Source organism: Amphiprion ocellaris, chromosome 10 (genome assembly GCF_022539595.1).
Source record: "Amphiprion ocellaris isolate individual 3 ecotype Okinawa chromosome 10, ASM2253959v1, whole genome shotgun sequence".
Lineage (NCBI taxonomy): Eukaryota > Metazoa > Chordata > Actinopteri > Pomacentridae > Amphiprion > Amphiprion ocellaris.
The window spans coordinates 11188632-11207894 of NC_072775.1; the positions used below are offsets into that span (position 1 = coordinate 11188632).

At 41.6% G+C, this 19263-nt stretch overlaps 1 protein-coding gene across 2 annotated transcripts in view; it reads right to left on the reverse strand.

Moving 5' to 3' along the window:
* The window catches only part of LOC111586552 (uncharacterized), a 67736-nt gene that overhangs the window by 36957 nt on the left and 11516 nt on the right, over positions 1-19263 (reverse strand). The window contains exons 20-45 of one of the 2 annotated variants that reach the window (XM_055014071.1): positions 18584-18675; positions 17300-17469; positions 16956-17109; positions 16800-16876; positions 16530-16710; positions 16277-16432; positions 12987-13120; positions 12707-12865; positions 12339-12522; positions 10900-11111; positions 10499-10687; positions 10224-10366; positions 9975-10134; positions 9798-9881; positions 7899-8036; positions 7580-7696; positions 7402-7494; positions 7039-7259; positions 6725-6918; positions 5663-5911; positions 5344-5573; positions 5086-5250; positions 3131-4237; positions 1890-2261; positions 1228-1581; positions 675-1010 (exon numbers count right to left, since the gene is read on the reverse strand). In XM_055014071.1, the coding sequence (XP_054870046.1) occupies positions 675-1010; positions 1228-1581; positions 1890-2261; positions 3131-4237; positions 5086-5250; positions 5344-5573; positions 5663-5911; positions 6725-6918; positions 7039-7259; positions 7402-7494; positions 7580-7696; positions 7899-8036; positions 9798-9881; positions 9975-10134; positions 10224-10366; positions 10499-10687; positions 10900-11111; positions 12339-12522; positions 12707-12865; positions 12987-13120; positions 16277-16432; positions 16530-16710; positions 16800-16876; positions 16956-17109; positions 17300-17469; positions 18584-18675 (5671 nt within the window). The remainder of the gene's footprint in view (positions 1-674; positions 1011-1227; positions 1582-1889; positions 2262-3130; positions 4238-5085; positions 5251-5343; positions 5574-5662; positions 5912-6724; positions 6919-7038; positions 7260-7401; positions 7495-7579; positions 7697-7898; positions 8037-9797; positions 9882-9974; positions 10135-10223; positions 10367-10498; positions 10688-10899; positions 11112-12338; positions 12523-12706; positions 12866-12986; positions 13121-16276; positions 16433-16529; positions 16711-16799; positions 16877-16955; positions 17110-17299; positions 17470-18583; positions 18676-19263) is intronic. The other variant, XM_055014072.1, reaches the window with a different exon arrangement.

Consider the following 19263-nt stretch of genomic DNA (forward strand, 5'->3'; position numbering starts at 1 on the left):
AAAGTATCTGAAATATCTGTCAAGTTTGCTTGTTTGTCATGTAAACACAGCCTGCAATTCAGCTGAAAAGTCCTTGAATTTTTGGCACGAGTGTCACTAATCACTTCTTTTTTCATTTTTACTTTTTATAGAACTTGATTTTTATTTTTGAAATGTTTTTGCCTATTCCTAAGTAAGACATGCATAGCAAAGTCATTTTGGTAATATCTTACAATTTGAATTTTAGATTTAATTGTATTTCCAGATGAAACTGCATGTCACACATGGTTAGTTCAATGACCATGTAAAGCTGAAAATCTAGCACTTGTACTTGCTTTTACTGCTTATAAATCAAATCAATGGTGTAATTTTGGCAAGTTTCCAGATACAACATGCCTTTCAAACCTGCCTGGCATCATAGGCCATTCTCAATATGCAAAATGACATATCTCCAAATCATATATATCATATTACTGGATTATAATTGTTAACCCATTAACATCCACATCCCCACAGCCTGCACTTTAATGCTGCAGCTGGAGAAAAAATGTGTTACTTTATATACTACTTGGTAGCTTAATCAAAAATAATAATAACGTATAATATAAATTAAAAAATGCGTAACTGTACTAACTTGCTTACTTGTACAATATGTGAGTAAATGTACTTATGCTGCTATTCAGTGGTATCTGTACCTGAATCACTGTGCAGTTGTTGTGATACACCAGCGACCCCTGCAGGCCAGACTGTGACCCCACAGCTCCACTGGCCCCAACAGCACACTCCTCCACCTGAACCAAGGCTTCGGCGTCATACTGTTGCTTTCCAGACCTGCTGGTGACTCTCAGCCGGCCGGTCTTTGGCAGACCTCTGAGAGCAGGAAGGTCATGGCTGAGCTCGGCCTCCACACTCAGCTCTGGCCAGGCGCTGGCATGAAGCCTCAGGAAACCCCTTCTGCCCTCCAGATCAGAGTCCAACATGGCCGTCCAGACCCCCTGATGATCCAGCAGCACTGAACCATTCACATGAGCCTTTAATGGATCAGAAGCACAAATAAATACATCTTCTACAAATACTGGATAATTCAAAAGTAAATTTTACTTCATATCTGGGGATTCTTTAAAGGTTGTTGTGTCCTCCTATAATCGGTAATGTTTATATCTATTTTTGGCAGATATAAAGACAAAGGCAGAGCTTAATGCAGCTTTCAGTCACATAAAAATGAAGTAATCATCCACAAAGCCCCACCTGTAACACTGGGCATGTCGAGTTCAGAGCCCATAACCACTGTGTCCGTCCTCTGCTCTCTATGATCCTGTTGGCTCTGATGTTACATGTTCCGACTTTAATAAACAGAGCTCCAGCCTGCTTCGGGTCTCCAGGAGCTGTAGCCTCTATGGAGATGATCTGTGGCAGCCCCTGACTCCTCAGACCAGGGAAGGAGTGGGTGAGGGTGCCGGTGAAATGTGGAGTCCTGCAGCGTTGATGCAGCTCCAGAGAGAGATCCTGACCGTCTGCTCTTACAGAGGACGACACGGTCAGCTGGCAAGGAGCCACTGACAGGAGGCCCTGCAGAGCCAAGGACACAGGGAGGACCGTCCCCTATGAAACAAACATACATGGAGGATGTTCATTAGTTCTGAGACATATAGCGTCAAACCCAGCAGCTGTATCACCTGTGGTGTTGTTCTGCTCTGCTGCTACGACCAACGAGCTGTAGCTTGACCTACTGATGGGCTGGAAACTGTATGTTGACGGTAACATAAACACATGTAAAACTTCTCACTGTGATGAAAGAAATGACAATGTCTGATCACAGCTGGAGGCAACAGCAATATTTTCATCTTCAACATGTTAGTTTAATCAGGTTTTCACATGCAGCACTGCACAAAGCTGATGGATTTCCGTACCTCTAGTGAAGGACAATAGCTGGTAACGTTGACGGAGTAAGAAGACTCCTCAGCTTCTGTCTGCGGAGCCTTGATTTTCCACAAATTACCACTAAAATGACACCATCCCAGCTCCAGACCAACATTCACACCGGGCAGAAGTGCAGGTGAGACATTCAGTAGTAGCGCTCCATGGGTGGGAAATTGCAGCATCTTTATTGCCTCTATAGAGTGGTGTACAGACGCCCTCAGACTAAGGTGAGGGTGACAAGTTAGGGAAACATTAAGACTGCCTTTCTGCTCCCCCTCAGCCTGGAGAACCGTACTGAGACTTGTGAAACAGCCAGAACGGGTGACTGAGATGTTGACTGAGGTCTGTGGTGGCAGGAGAGTCTGCAGAGGAAAAATAAAACAGAGAAAGATTAGGATTATTTATTTTAGATGACAAGGAAAAAGAAGTTGTACTGCTAAAAAAACAAAAACAAAACCGAAGACACAGGTTGTATATTTCACATTCTTTAAAAAATTGTGGTGACTTTGCCCCAAAATATGGTTTCACCCCACAGACATCACTTTTGTTTCAGTACAACAACATGATTGGATGAATGTTTCCCAGTTTGGCTCTTATAAAGCAGACAATTGGCTGTTCTGGGGGGAAGGATGCGACATGCATCATGTAACTGACATATTTGGTGTTAAGGAATTCTCCAAAAGATTATTATTTAGGATTCTTGAAGTGGCAAATCGGAAACCTTAAAGTTACTGTTATTACTTAACACAAAGTACAGTTATAGTTGTCATTAGCTTTACATTTATTTGGTCAAAAACCAAAGGATGAGGCAAATTTAAGGTTGATCTAATGGTGCCACTGGAGGAAAAGGTAATAAGCACTAAAGTTACAATAATCTATCTTGGGTGGACAAGTTTTGTAGAAGATATTTACTGAATTGGACTAAAGCTGTATTGGATTAAAATAACTGACTCTACCTTTAATGTCTACACCAGATTTAATGGCAATTCATCCAATAGCTGTTGAGAAACTTCAGAGCTACAGTCATGCTGTTACTGTAGCTGGAAACCACTGGCTAACATTCAGTACAAATTGTTTATGCTGGTACTTTGTCCATACTGTTGCATGTTGATGTTGATCAATTAAACTTGTACTACAATGGAAAGTCAAGAGTCATCTCCACAGTAAAGATGTTTCTTTTGCTTTCCTCCTGATGGGAAACAAGATTCTGGACTCTTGTTTCCTCTCTAACCTTCAGGGAGACACATTGCTGATTGATAAAAACATCCCATCTGGTCCTGCTGTCCTTCCCTCCCCTGTGTTGATCTGCCAGGAGAAGCATGGAGCAGACGTCGCTTTCCACCTTAAACTGGGCTCGACTCACTGTGGTCGACATGCCAACAGAGACCATTTCTGGTACTCTAGCGGTGGCCAGGTTTTGATGAATCGTGGCTCTGAAGGAGGTGGAGGGCTCCATCTCAGCAGTGATGTTCACCAGAGCAGAGCAGGAGTTGATAGACAATCTGATAGTTGCAGAGAAGGAGGATTCATGGAGCTGACCTGACCCTTGGAGGTCCACTCTGTTTGGGATGATTGCGGCAAGAGAGGCCCAGTGGTGCTGGAGGCTCCAATCCACCTCAGCTTTAAGGTCCTTCAGTAGCACAGACAAGAGGCAATGGAGGGAGTCCTGCTGGTTCTCAAAGCTCAGAGATCCTTTGAGTCTGTCTTTTCCTGCTTGTCCATATACATTTAAAGAGGTTTTATGTGGTATATTCCCCTCAATGCTTCCAGCCTGCACCCACGCCAGCCTCCCCACCCCCGTACACCGGACAGACACCAACAGACTGGAGCTGACTGAGTCCCATTCTGCACTGACATCTGCCCAGATGTGACACCAGCTTTCCAGCCTCATCCGACCTGTAACTGCAGCTTTGTGTGTAACACTCTGAGTTCCATACATAAGCAGCCCGTGCCAGCCATACAGCCCAGGCCTCTCCAACCTCAGGCCCACATTCAGGTCTGTTCTCCAAGGGCCAGCAACCATCCCGATCCAGAGGGTCCACCTCTGAGGCCCGGGCCGGAGAAGGAACCTAACCCTAGATTTGTTGGGCACGCCCAAATACGTAAGCAGGAGCACAGAGGAATGAGTGAGGTTGGCTCTGAGCTCCTTCTGACCGCTGGAACTGTAACAGCCCTTAGCTTGAGCGCTGAGGCTAATGTGAGCAAGTGACAGGCCATAGCAGAGCCTGTTGTGTGGTCTATAGGAGCGAAAGGCTCGTACCTCCACAGGGCGATCCGCCACATTTCCATAGCACTGAGCTGAGAGTCGGTCTGCAGTGGCGTCCCCTGTGCAGTTCATCTGTGAAAACAAAACCCCTGTTGGAAAAGTTTGTTTTTTCTAAAGGAGGAGATGGAAGCATTTCTGAGGGATTACTGAACTTTAAACTGGCCACATAAAATATCATGGAACTATAACATGCTAATATGAGCCCTCATTATGGAAAAACATCTGTTTATGTTAAAATTAGCAATTCAGGTTTAAAACTGGCGGTTCAACAGTTCCTGCTGATCACAAAGTGCTGTTGTACTGGGATAGTGTGTCAATTTAAAAAAAGTGTTTATTCTCTTGGTTACCCATAATTAGAGTAAATTGATTCTATAATGCGGTTAAGTCTGTGTGGAAAAAGTTAAGATACAACCAACATCCAGTTTGCTGGATTTAGCATAAAGACTAGAAACAGCGAGTCTAGCTTTGATAATCTGCTAGTTGGCACACAAAGGGTCTCTTTCACATGAAATTTTTTTTCTATATGGATTAATCAATAGAGCTATAAAGTGCAAGATAGTGAATAAGTTTAATAGCTAAAAATGTACTAATTCTGCTTTTGCATGCAGAAATAAAAACGGTTTCTGTTCAAAATAAGCAATGTAACAACATCAAAGTGAAGGTGTGGCGCCACTCAGGGATCAATATTTGGGCCCTTTACATTTAAATGATTTATCTCCTTATTTTAAATTGTAATATGTGGTTTTATTTTCCCTGTTATGTGTAGATTTTAGGATCCTGCTTCTCAGTGCACTAAAAATGAATACACGTGGATACTCTGCAAGTGTGTTAATGTCGTCAGTAAGATACGGACGAAGTTTCCATTTTTATTAATAGGCTGATATCTGCAAATGAATGAGTGTAAATTGTGTCAAATTTACCTGTAAGGACGTTGGTATGAATCCCTCAAGCAACTGAATCTGTTGCCATAGTGATGCTACCAAAAGAGCTGTTTTGTTTTTGGATTCAACATTAAGAAGGATGTCAACCATCCTCACATCTTCCATGGAAAGGACCAGTCCTGTGTCCAGTTTATCTGTTTCTAACTAACAGAGAGAAGAACAATATAATGTTTGTGAGTTAGAAAACAAATTATGAACTTAGAAAGGATAAAAAATATATATACAATAATCCTGCACCTGATAATGTGATTTGGCTTGAAAAGAGCTTGGTAGGCCTCTTTCCAGCAGGGCTTTGACTTGGTGCTGCAACCTAGAGGAGTATTGCCACTGGGGGACAAGATGGTCGGTTCTTTCTCCATGAAATTCAGCTTTAAGATGTTCACGTCCAGTCTGCAGTTCTGCCAGGATGGACAGCTGACCACCATCCTGGGACCACTTGACCTGAGCGCTACTGTTGGCAGGTACACCTGTATCCAGAAGACACAGACACTCAGAGACAGGGAGATATATACATGTAGAAAATATATATGCATTATACGGTTATTGCAACGATCACCTGTGGTGTTGAGCAGGTGGAATGAGTGAGAGAGTCTCGTATAGACTTCTCCCCTCCCTTGATTCCACAGCTGATGGCTCACATTCACACACAAATGCTCCACGCCTGACCAAACACAAAGCCAGTGACGGGACATTTTTTCCATCATGCCTTCTTCAACCTCGTCTCCACCTGAAACTTCTCCAGGATCCCGCTGATGTCTCATCTCCACACTGTACAAAGTTTCCATCACTCTAACTCTCAGCTGTCCTGCAACAACACGCATGCTTTATATAAGGTATTTTACACATACACAGTTCCTATAAAAAGTATTCAACCCCAGTGGAAGCTTTCCCCTTTTACTGCCTTTTAATATTGAACCTTGGTCCATTTAATTTTTTTTTTTTGACATGAATGTATAAAAATAAGAAAATGCCCTTTCATGTCAAAGTGAACAGACATTTCTACAAAGTAATGTAAAATACTGAAAAGAGGATTTGTTTTCCAGTAAGACAACAACCTGAAGCAACAGGCAAAGCTACACAGAAATGGTTTCAAGACAACAAGGTGAATGTTGTAGAGAGGCCGAGTCTGAACAAACTTCATTTCTATTGAGCACTTGTGCCTGGACTTGAAAAAAACAGTTTATTCATAATCCTCATTTAGCCTGACAGTTTTGCAAAGAAAAATGAGGTAAAACTGCAGTGTCCAAATGTACAACACTCAATGCTGTAAATGCTGCCGAAGGGGCGTCAGCTAAATACTGACTTGAAGCAGGTGAATATTAATGCAATCAGTTGTTTTATTTTAAATGTTGAAGTTTTTATAACTGACGTCACTTTGCAGCCATCTGTTTTCACTTCCAAAGGGATTTTTTTTTGTAAATTCCTGTCAAAAAAGCCAAATTATGTTGACTGATGCAGTGCTGAAAAGCAGTAAATGGGCAAAACTTAACTTCGAAGAGAGGTGAATACTTTATGTGGGCACTTTATGAAACTTAGATGATCCAATACTCTACAGTCATACCACACAAAGACAGTAAACAGCTATTAGCATAATCAAGATTTCCACGGGGAGCTTTACCTTCGATTAAAGCATCAGACTGCCCCACTGCCCCATCCAACCCTAGGACTGGAGGCAGAATGATGAGGTTGGTCATAGTGTGCCTCAAGTCCCCTGAAACAGCCAGCTGGAGACCCTGCAAGTCTTTTAGAGACCCTTTGACCTGAGCCAGCAGAGCCTCCTGCCCCTGTGTGAAGGAGCCACGTAGAAACACACTGGAGGAGAAAGGAGAACCACAGTTCATAAAAAGGTAGTCAGCATTGTTTGTCAGATATATGATTTTCACACACTTAGATCTCTCGGCTAATGTGTTAAATTATACATGAAATACAAACCTGTCTGAGGACATGTTGGCAGCCAGGTTAACATGCAGTTCAGTGGCTGAAGGCAGCAGGCTTTGGGAAAAGTTCAGCCTCAGCCCAACGGCTCTGTCTGCCCCTTGGAGAAAGTGGGACGCCTGGGCATTCAGCACCATCCTGTCCTTCCCATCAGCCTTCACATACACCGAGCTGCTCCCTTTACCAGGCACCGTGGAGACATCTGCAGTGGCCTTCACCTTGACAGACAAACAGGGAAGTGATTAATAGCTACAAGATGTCTGCACTGTTTTCCATAACCTGAATTTGTTGTGAGATTTTAAAAACTTTCTGTTTTGAACACAAATTAAAACAGTTTGGGAAAACAAAAGCAGAACCCACCTCTAATGTTTTGGGAATCTTTGACTTGAAGGGGTGACTGAGAGATGAATACAGACCGACTCTGCCTGATGTTCCGTTCAGCTGCACGGAAAGCTGGGAAGCAAAACAACAATTTGATTCCAGACCTTCATCGGAAACGAGCAATGATTAAAATGCACAAAGAGTTAGTTTTCCTCACTTTACACTCCTGTCGCTCCACTCTCAGTTTCCCTCTGGCCTGATAATCAAAGTCATTGTTGTTTTTAGGAGTCCAACATACATCTCCCTCCATTATAGCAGAGGAGGGGAGCTGCAGCTGTAACAGCAAGAACAGATGAACTGGTCACAAGTTTGGCCTTTTCTACTGTAAACTATACTGCACACTGCTGGAGGTGGACTTACATCACTCACTACATTGCTGTCACCATTCAGTGCATCGCGCATATCAACATATCACACAAAGAAACAGTTCACCAGATGTCATTTAAACATTCCTCTGAGTAGTGAGGCTTGTTTACCTGGAGCTGATGGAGGAAGTTGGCTTTAACTTTTATCACTTGGTGACTTGAATGCAAAGGATTCAACTGAACTTGGCCAAAGAAAGTCAGTCTCTCCTTGCTCCCAACTCGCAACTTCCCTCGTAGATCTTTGTGGGTCTGAGGAGTGTCATAGAGAGAGCACATATTTAATACATAAATGTTCCCCATATTTATCTAGAATATCCACCTGCAGTAAGCAAATTAAATCTATTTTCTACCTGTTTTGATTGGTACTGTACTGAAATTAGGTAGTGCAAGTACATCCGATTTATGATGGCTCTGACATTAAATTGTCATGAAACTCAGTTCATTTGCATAAACCAAGATCAGCCACAACATTAAAACCACCTGCTGAATATTGTGTAGGTTCCCCTCATGTCAAATCAGCTGTGACCTGCTGAGGTGTGAACTCTACAAGACCTCTGAAGGTGTCCTGTAGTATGAGGCACCAAGATGTTTAGGAGCAGATCCTTTAAGTCCTGGAAGTTACGAGGTGGGGCCTCCATGGATCCAACTTGTTTTTTCAGTAAATCCTACAGATGTTCAATCAGACTGGGATTAGAGGTGAAATCAGCCTGTTGAACTCTCTGTCATGATCATCCAACCATTCCTGAGCATTTTCTTTTTGTTGTAGTTTGACAGTGAGCATTATCCTGCCAAAAAAGGCCTCAGCGATCAGGGAATACCACTGCAATGAAGGGGTGGATGGGCTCTGCAACAATGTTTAGGTAGGTGGTACGTGTCAAAGTAAAATCCACTTAACCCTCATGTTGTCCTGCGGGTCAAAATTGACCCGTTTTAAAGTTTGAAAATGTGGGAAAAAAATATTTTCACAGTGAAACTTCTGATGTCCACATTTTCAACATTTTTGGGAAATGTTTGAACATTTCTTGGTGGAAAAAAAGAAATGTTAAAAATGTTTCTTAAGAACATTCACAAAAAATCATCTTCTTGCCAAATTTGGTGGATTTTTTCTAAACAAAACTTTTAAGGGAAACTTTAAGGGAATTATTGGAGTTTTCTTCCTGAAGGTTTTGCAAATTTTCAGAAATTTGGGGAACTTTTTTGCTGAATTTTTGCATTTTTTTCAGACAAGGACACAATATTTGTTTGATGCCCGTAAATGAGGACAATAGGAGGGTTAAACGCAGGACCCAACATTTCCCTGCAGAACATTTCCCAGAGCATCACATCGACTTCAGCTGCTTGCTTTTTTCTCACAGTGCAACCTGCTGCCATCTCTTCTAGATAAACGCCACACACACACACGATGTAAAAGAAAATGTGATTCATCAGACCGGGCCACCTTCTTCCATTGCGCCATGGTCCAGTTCTGATGGTCACGTGTGCGTTGTTGGTACTTACGGCAGTGGACAGGAGTTAGCATAGACACTCTGACCAGTCTGCAGCTTCACAGCCTCATACACACTTTTCTATCACAGCCAGTATTAAGGTTTTCACCTCTCTGTGCTGCAGCGGCTCTTCTGTGGACCGGACCAGTCTTCTCTAAGACATCAGTGAACCCTGGGTGCCCATAACCCTGTCTCCCATTCACAGGTTGTCACGCTTTAGTCTTTGTTAAAATTGCTCAGATCCTCACAGCGCATCACCATCAAGCACCGACTGATCAACTGCTGCCTAAAATATCCCTCCACTTGGTAGATGTGATTGTCATGAGATGACCGATGTTCTTCACTTCAGCTGTCAGTGGTTTTATCGTTGTGGCTGATCTCTGTTTATTTCATTGCAAATCAAGAGCTAAAAAATGAATGAATCTGAAACACACATATGCACAATATTTGCAATGGGCCCACTAAAATGTTTGGTTTTCATTAACTATTAGGTGATTTGAAATTAATGTCAGAGTTTAGATTTTACCTGGTTGCTAGTAACAGTCACACAGATCTCGGAGTCTGATGGAACAGTATCAGAGCTGAAAGGATGAGTCAGTGCAGAGCAAACCTAAACAAATGATCATATTTAAAAATGAAAATCGCTGACCAAAGCCATTAATGATTCCCCCAGTTTCCCTTAAGTACTGAGCAGTCGACTCACAAAAGGGCTCGGTGGTTGGTAGCCCAGAGTCAGGGTGTGGATGACCTCTCTGTTGCCATGGAAACCAGCTTTAGACTCCAGAATATAAAGGCCTTTCAGGAGGTCGACGGTGAAGGTCTCCCTCAGGAGAAGAGTCTGAGGGAAGCTCTGAAAGGGCTGTCTGTGCGAGAGGGTTGCTGTTAAAGTCACAAATCCCAAACCGAGCGAAAACACACCAACAGATTTATGTCCAGCAACCACATTACAGACCTCAGCTGGAGCATTGCAGTCTTCTGATACATCTTCTTGTCCCTCCTCAGCTCCTCCACCACTCCCTCAAACTCCAGGTCAGTGGACGGACTCTTCGGCTTTGACAGGCTCATCTTCACAGTCACTTGCCTCTTTTTCAGACTCTGTAATATCAGCCACGGCCCGTCAGAACATCAAACATTTTACAAACAACAAAAGAAAGACAACTTCACTCTACAATGAAATCAGTAATTAACACGTCCAGTCCACAGATGCAGCCCGGTGTGTCCACCCACCTTATCAGCAGTGTTCAGAGCAGCGGCAAAGCTGACATTGTGCTTGCCGTAGGTGGAGGCCATGTGCAGGGTGTGGCTGAGTTTGGAGGCCTCCAGAGAGACGTCTGCTCTCAGAGGAAGAGTCCACAATGAGCTCAAGGAGCCAGAGGCCTTTAGATTGCGTTTCCCCACCACTCCCCAGACCCCGACCTGGACAAGAGGTGGTCAGACAGCAGACGTGTAAATGTGCAATTTTCTTACATAAATATGTCACATTATTGTTATTATCTTCATCAATATTTAACCTAATTTAATTTCTACCCCTGCATCTATATATTATTCCAATAATGAAGACAAGCATGAGTGCAAACTAAGTGATGATACTTTGACTGTTCAGACAGAACAGACTCTCCTCTCCTTACTTGGAAGTAGGTGGCAGCTGGTGTGTAGAGCTCCAGACGGGCCTCCCTCTCTCTGCCCCTGTCCCTGTAGAAACCCTCCAGGATGAGGTTACGGATGGTCAACCACTTGCTGGCAGTCAGCTCTGAGGTGATCTGGAGTGTGTGGTGCTGGAGCTGGTTCAGCTTGTGGGCAGTGTAAATGTACAGCCACGGTGTGTCCATGTTAAATGAGCCTGGACAGATAGAAAGAAAGAAGAAACCAATGTTCCAACCTCAAACTTCAGATGGTTTATGCAAAGAAAACATTAAACATGTTAAACATGTAGTAATGTTAGTTGACTGTGGGGATTTGGAACAGCTGTGGTTTAAGACAAAGGAACTCGTTGCACATCTATGTCATGAGACAGGAGCATAGAAGAGGGACAAGCATATCCAGAGGCTTTAAAATACTGCAGCATACTGTCTAATTTGCAAAAATACATTTATTTGCGACATTTTGGTGCTAGACCTTCATCAAGAAAATGGTTTGATACAAAGAGAGGCCATCTAAAAAAAGAAGAACTTTTCTGTGGCATACAGAAAGTAGGAATCACAAATGTTTCACAAAAGTTGTTTATATAGAACAGGTCCAATTCTAAAATATGAAAGCTTGGTCTCTTGATACCTTCAAGTGCCTACTGAAGATTTATTTGTACTCTCTAGCTTTTAATTGAATTTGAGCTGTGACACCTTGACGTATGCCATTATTTGTCTTGCGCTGCATATTTTCTTCCCAGGTAATATTTTTGTTTCTATTTTGAGCTTGTAAAGCACTTTGGTCAACCTTGGCTGTTTTGAAATGTGCCATATATATATAAAGCTGACTTGACTTGTCTTCTGTGGGATTAAACATGTGACCTCACCACTTAGAGGCAGCGACCATGATTTCAACAGGTAAGTGATTCCACAGGCTGGGTGCAGCCTCAGAAAAGGCTCGGTCACCTCTGCTTCTGAGTCTGAATCTGGGGACTTTAAGGACCATCTGACTGGCCGACCTCAGCGCTAAAACTGGAGCATGGACATGTAAAAGCTCAGATAAATAAGAAGGTGCCAACCCTTTTAACACCTTAAAAACAAGTAACAAAATCTTAAAAACAATTCTGAAGCAGACAGGAAGCCAGTAGAGTGAGGCTAAAACTGGAGTGATGTGCTCCCGTTTCTTTGTCCAGAAACACAATGATATCATTAACTTCTGGGGGATTTATATTATCGTTGTTGACCTTTCACATTTCATGTATTTCTATTGTATGTAGGGGAATGCTGACTTGTTGCAGAGTTACAGCTTTTCCTTACTAAATATGCCTCCTGATGAAAGTCCAGCAACCAAGACATCATGAAAAATGTAATTATGCAAGTGAGACAGTGTCTTGAAACGTTTGGAATCTGATATGGTAAAATCTCAGTAAAACACTTGTTCTTACCTTCCCATGTCTTCTGCAGGGCATCTTTCGGAGGGCTCTTCCAGTGTAATCCAGCCACCAGTGGCATCAGATTGTTGTAATTGATTTTTAAGTGTGTGCTGCTCTCAGACCCAAACTGAGTCAGGTGAGAGTGCAGAAGCTGAGTCCTGTAGTTTAAATTTTTCTCAGGTACCTGGAGGTTGAACTGAAATAAAAAAGCAGGGAATGTATTATTTTGGGACATAAAAAATATTCATATATTGCTAGAAAAAAAACAAAAATTGTAATCAAAATGTCTGTATATGAACAGTATGTGTTGGTTTGGAATAAAAGAGTCTAATAAATATGAGCCAGAACTGACAGACCAGCATAAACACAAGTAGGTTTACCTCTAGAGTGTAGCTGGTGTGATTTTGTGTGGACTGATTTTTGAAGGACTGGCTCAGGAGAACTGTGTGTTTGTTGTTTATCTCATCCCAGTGTTTGCCGTAACTCATGTCCAGAGCTGATTTAATGTGACTGGGGCTTTCTTCATGCCTGAGGTGGATCTGAGAAGGACACACAGCACAGACGAACCTTCAGTCATGGTAAAACCTGCTTCTGTTGCTCAGCTCAAGGTCTCTGGGAATAACTGGTTTGTAATAAATATCTATAGCTATCTGCAGTCACCTTGTGGTTGATAGGAGCCGTGTTGGAGCAGTAGAATTCATGATCAGCTCTCATGATATAAGTCAGGTTTGAGTCCCTTTCGCTCCTCAGTCTCTGAGACGTATAGCACTCCTGTCGCAGCTGTCGGGCATCACCTGTGAGGAGGGAAAAGTAAAGCATAAAATAATAAAATATTTGTTCACTACATACGGTATATCGCTCACTGAGGAGATCTGCTGAGAAACTTCCATTTCCTCTGAGCTGCATGAAGCTCCCTTGCATGTTTGTGGTACTAAGCAGCAGAAAGAGGTGATGTTTGATTCGTTGTAACATTTATGACTAAAATCCATAGAGGAGTGCCTTCATAAAAGGGATTTCAGCAGTTCCAAACCAAACAACACCAAAGGAACAACAAGAAAAAAAGATTTAATATTATAAGGTTTAGGTGAAAAGAAAGTTTGCATTTTCTTCTTGTGACTTGATTGTTCTCATCCTTCAGCAGAAAAGTGTCTGTGCTATTATACAGGTTAAGATGCATTTTAATAATGTTACTCCATTTTGCTATAGGCAAATGAGAAGATCTTGTTGAATAAAGCTTTAGCCTGTGCCTTTGTATTCTTCTTTTACCACACAGTCACAGAGAAACATCTCACAACCATTACTTTCAGGGACAGTTTATCTGCAAAAGCATTAAAATGCATTTCTTCCAATCCATTTAGCCAGCTTTATTGTGAATTTACTGTGAAACTGGGAGAAGGGTGTGTATAAATTGATGGCAACATACCATAAACTGAGGCCCATATGCATTTAGCTTGTTGCTTAGAAGGGGTAAAAGATTTTATTTTGAAAAGATCAATGGCTTTATCTCCATTTAGACAAGATTTTAAAAGCTGTGTTACACACGTCATGCTGTAAACTAACTCTGGAATAGAAAGTTGGTGGGCGTACCTTGGTTGAAAGTAAACATGAGGTTATTGTGGTTTCCAAAATGTATCACAGTGTCACAATAAACACCAGGAAATATATAACTTCAACAGAGTACAGTTAACCCTGCCTGTAAAATTCTACACACATAGATAACTACAAACAGTGTGTGTGTGCGTGCGTGCGTGCGTGCGTGCGTGCGTGCGTGCGTGCGTGTGTGTGTAAAGTGAAGTTTTAAGTGAAGCACTTTTATAAAAACATTCTCCACTAAAGTCAAATGGTTGCTATGGCATATAGTGATTCATCTGTGTCCTCTTTTGAATTTGAGGTCAGGTATTTTTCATCTGACAAATAGAACTTGTGTGAAGCTGTTTGGATGAGCAGCGCATCATTATATTTAAAAAGCTGAGATTGGCAAAGCCTGAAGGCCAAGAAATCAGCCTACTTTAAACAAGCATCCGTTTGAGAACCACTACACTAAAAATGAAACAAAGCATTCAACTTCTTCAATCTCATATTGACATGGTTTTCAGGAAATCCCTACATTGAAACGGTAAAAAATCTGAAACTCAGTTATGCTTTTGGTTTCGGTGTGTCACCCCAAGATTTCAGTGGCCCCATCTGGCAATTCTTATGAGAACATTCTAGGGATACCACAGAAAAAGAATGACTCATTTCCTTTTTAGAGTTTCTTCTACAAAACAGAAACTTAACCTGTAGCATCGGAAGTTCAAACTACACTCCTCTCCAAAAGTATTGGATCAGTGAGGCCAATTCCTTTATTTTTGCTGTAAACTAAAAGCATTTGGGTTTGACATCAAACGATGAATATGCGACAAGAGATCAACATTTCAGCTTTTATTTCCAGGTTTTTACACCTGGATCTGATACACAACTTAGAAGATAGCACCTTTTGTTTGAACCCACCCATTTTTCATGTGAGCAAAAATATTGTAACATGTGACTGACAGGTGTGCTTTGTTGCCCTGTGTGTGTCCCACCTCATCTATTATTCAAACAATAAATAGCACTCAATGTCTACGTCCAGTTTCAGATTTGGGTTTAGCCTGTGCAGACTGCATCTGTAGTTAGAGGTGTAACCAACATGAAAACTAGAGAGCTGTCTCTGGGTGAAAAACAAACAATTTTGAAGTTGAGAAAAGATGGAAAATCAATCAGAGCCATTGCACAAACATTGGCCATAGAACAGTACAACCATGTGGAACGTCGTGAAGAAGAAAGAAACCACTGATGTACTAAGGAAGAGACGTCGAATGGGTAGACCAAGGAAAACAGCAGCAGTGGACAACAGAAACGTTGTGAGAGCTGTAAAGAAAGACCCTAAAACAACTGTTAGTGATCAGCAACAACCTCCAGACGGCAGGAGTGAAGGTATCACAATCTACTGTTGGCAAAAGACTACATGAACAAAAGTACAGAGGCTACACCAGAAGATGCAAACCACTCATTAGCCAGAAGAATAGGAAGGCCAGGCTGGAATTTGCCAAAAAAAAAAAAAATACAGAGATGATCCTCAAAAATTCTGGGACCAAGTTTTATGAACTGATGAGACTAAGTTGAACCTTTACCAAAGTGATGGAAAGGCTAAAGTTTGGAGAAAGAAGGGATCTGCTCATGTCCCAAACATACAAGTGCATCTGTGAAACACAGTGGAGGTAATGTCATGGCTTCTTCTGGGATGGGCTAATTAATCTTCACTGATGATGTAACACATGATGGCAGCAGCAAAATGAACTCAGAAGTCAACAGAAACATTTTGTCTACCAGCTTAAAGAAAGATGCAACCAAACTGATTGGAGATCCTTCATGTTGCAGCAAGATAATGACCCAAACACACTGCCAAAACAACAAAGGAGTTCATCAAGGGCAGGAAGTGGAAGGTTTTAGACTGGCCAAGTCTCCAGACTTCAACCCTATAGAGCTGCATTTTAGCTGCTAAGGAGGAGACTGAAGGGAGTAACCCCCCAAAACGAACAACAACTGAAAGAGTCTGTGGTGATAGTCTGGAAAAGCATCACAAAAGGAGCATGCAAAAGTTTGGTGATGTCACTGGGTCACGGCTTGATGCAGTTAATGCAACTAAATATTAAGTCTTGTTCACTTTAATCTATTTTAAGTCCATCTGTTCCAGTACTTTTGCTCACCTAAAAATATGGTTTTCCGCTATAGATAATGATGTCTTCTAAGCTGTGTATCAGATCCAGGTGTAAATACCTGGAAATAAAAGCTGTAATGTTGATCTCTGGTCTCACATTCATCTTTTGATGTCAAACCCAAATATTTTCAGTCTATAGCAAAAATAAAGGAACTGATCTCACTGTTCCAATACTTTTGGAGGGGAGCGTGGATGTTTTCCTGTAACTCACCTCCCAGTCCATATTTGAGCCTGAGCATGGAGCTCCACAGCGACCCCCTCTGCTCCATCAGGCCCAGCATCCTGCTGCCGACCACGCCAGGTAACAGCAGCTCCGCCTCCACAGAGTACTGTCTGCTGCTGGAGTCCCGCCGGCGCTCCAGAGCCACTGAAAGCAAAAGTCAGTCACCAAACTACTGCTGTCTACTGAGTATAAAACTACAGGCTGTAGACACACTTTTAAAAGTAAAAATAAAGTTAGATACCAGACAGTGATGCAGTTTCTCTGAACACGTTCTTCACTGTAGCTGAAAAGCTGGTCTTCCTGCCAAGTCCACGAGTCACATTAGCAGAGAGGATCATGGGATGTGCATCAGCCGCCATCTTGGCTTCAACATGGTAGCGTGTCCTCTGCTCTGACAGGAGGGTCTGCGTGTCAACCAAACACTGCAGTGGAAAACATGATTAATATAATTTAAAGCCTTGAAATGATTTCAAATGATTAAGAAAAATGTTACGGAAAACTCCACACTTACCATGACATAATAACGAACACCGTCTATCGAGAGCTCCAGCTTCCCGGACTTGGTGTTCCTCTCTTGTTCAAGTTGTCCTGAATAAAAGAACACATTTTCAGCATCGTATCCTGACAAAAGATAGAACTTTGTTTATAGTGTTCCTCTGGGACCGACCTTGCATGTGAATGGTTTTCAGAGGATGGTTGATCCTCAGCAGAAATCTATGAGGGTTGAAGGCCAGATCCAGAGACATGTCCCTGGGGATGGAGGACTGAGGAGTGGCCAGCAGGAGGTGGATGGAGGCTTCTCTGGGAAGCCAGTTTCCTCTCTGAAACACAAGATTTATCAGCCACTGTGAGACTAAATGAAGGAATCAGCATTTAAATAGCATTTAGTTCTTATTATGACCACAGGGATCTCACAGAGGGAAAAACACGGGGTCCTCTTGAAGCAAAGAATACATCAACTCAAATAAACTCATTGGAAGTTCACTGGTGCATCTTGACATTTTCTTCTACCTGATGATGCAGTGAGTAAGCAGCCTCCAGCAGATAGTAGTGGAGGCCTCTGTCCAGCTTCAGCAGCCTGAGGGAGAGATGGACTGGTCCTGGAGGGGGGAAAGTAAGACCAGTGGTGGGTGATGGGTAAGATCCGTTTGAGCAGAGTTGCCAACCGACCATCTTGGACCCTGCATGAAGGTAGAGATCAGTATTTGGTCAGTAATCTTATTATTATAGTCAGTCAGTGAATCAGACAGCAGCTGACGTGGACTCTTTCAGATAAATACCTCAGTACAGGATGACAGTCATGATTTTGTGCCAGATAGGAGAATAAGAAATGGTAAAATGTACTTTCTGAATTACACTATTTAAATCCTCTCTTTACAGTTACACCCAAACATGTACTCAAACACACACTTGTAGGATCATCCATCTCTCCACCTGCTCAGCTCATAGTAACAATGCAGCAAAAAGGTTTGTTGGAGTGAAATGATTAAATAGGAGTCACAGTTATTCAGATACAGAGTTAGACATTTAATATCTAATCTAATAATTACTCCTACAATGATTCATGCTCATGCCAAGTTTCGATTTCTAGTAAATTTGTGTTTGCCTAATGGGTTCCTTCTGCCTGTAAATCGCTTCAATAAGTGACAAAAGAGGATAGGACATTGTGTTTGAAGTGTCGATGATGAATGTGAACAAATTTTAGCTTGTTTAAAGGTCCCTTGTGAGGAAACCCGTTTAAATTGTGCTTTGTGGTCATGATATACTTAAACAAGCATGGGGGAATATTAAGTGCCGATTAATTTGCTGATAAGGGACATAATATGTGACCTTTAAAACATTTTTACCAAAAATAGCTGCAGCAAAGTGGTTCTGATCATTTCTATTATGTTCTAGCACATTACAATACATTGTATTTGGCCTTTATTCTACCAGGCAAAAATGTCTGAGAACCAGTTCTCATTTGTAAACATGACCTGGCCAAGAGGCGCCGGCAGGAACAAATACAAATGTAAACTACAGACACAAATAGACATATAAACATAACAAAGAAGAAAAGTAAACCAGTAAGAAGCATGGGAACTTATGCATTTGAGTGAAAAAAATGTGCACCAGGTGTAGAAAGTGTGTGTGTATATATAAGTATGCATGTAAGTAAAGTCCAAAGTGATCAGCTGGAGCAACAGTCAACTACAATGTGTTGGAGTTGATTCATTATAAATTGGGAACAGCTGTATCATCACACAAAGCATATCATGAATAATAATAATACCAACACAGTGTGTCAGGACTCACAGGTTTTTGGTGTACAGGTGGTCTTTTGGACTCGACTTTTTGGGCCCTTTATCTCCTCTCTGTGGTCTCCACTGAGTTGAAACACTCTAGAGCTGGAAAACAACATTTTTTAAGAAATTATTTCCTTTAATGCAATTACAAATATTCATAATATTTACAATATTTAGACTCCGACCAACAACAGAGCTACAGTAATTGATTAATCAATCAGGGAAAATAATCAGCAACATTTTGAATCAATTCAAGTTAAAGGGAAAACAGAAAATTCTGTGATTTCAGCTTCTTACATATTCATATTTTCAGAATTCTTTCATACTCTATGAAGAAGCATACCCTTAAACACTCAGCCAGAAAAATCTAAATGAAGAATAATATAAAACTGAAAAAGACTTCTGCAGTTTTGGTGAAGGCTTGTGGCCTCTATTCAAACAATCATTTGGGCCGTTTCATTATTGGTTTTTACCATTATTTTAACTATTTATTGGCCAAACCTGCATTGTAATCTATTGGGAGTATGAGTCGTACTACAGGTTACCAAAAAAACTGTCAGATCTCTTTTTGATGCAATATCAACCATCCAAAGCAGTGAACTGTGAATATTTTGTACATTTTAAAACTGTACAATACCAATTTTTCTACATACACAATAGTCTGTGCAATATCAGTATTCCCCTCTACTT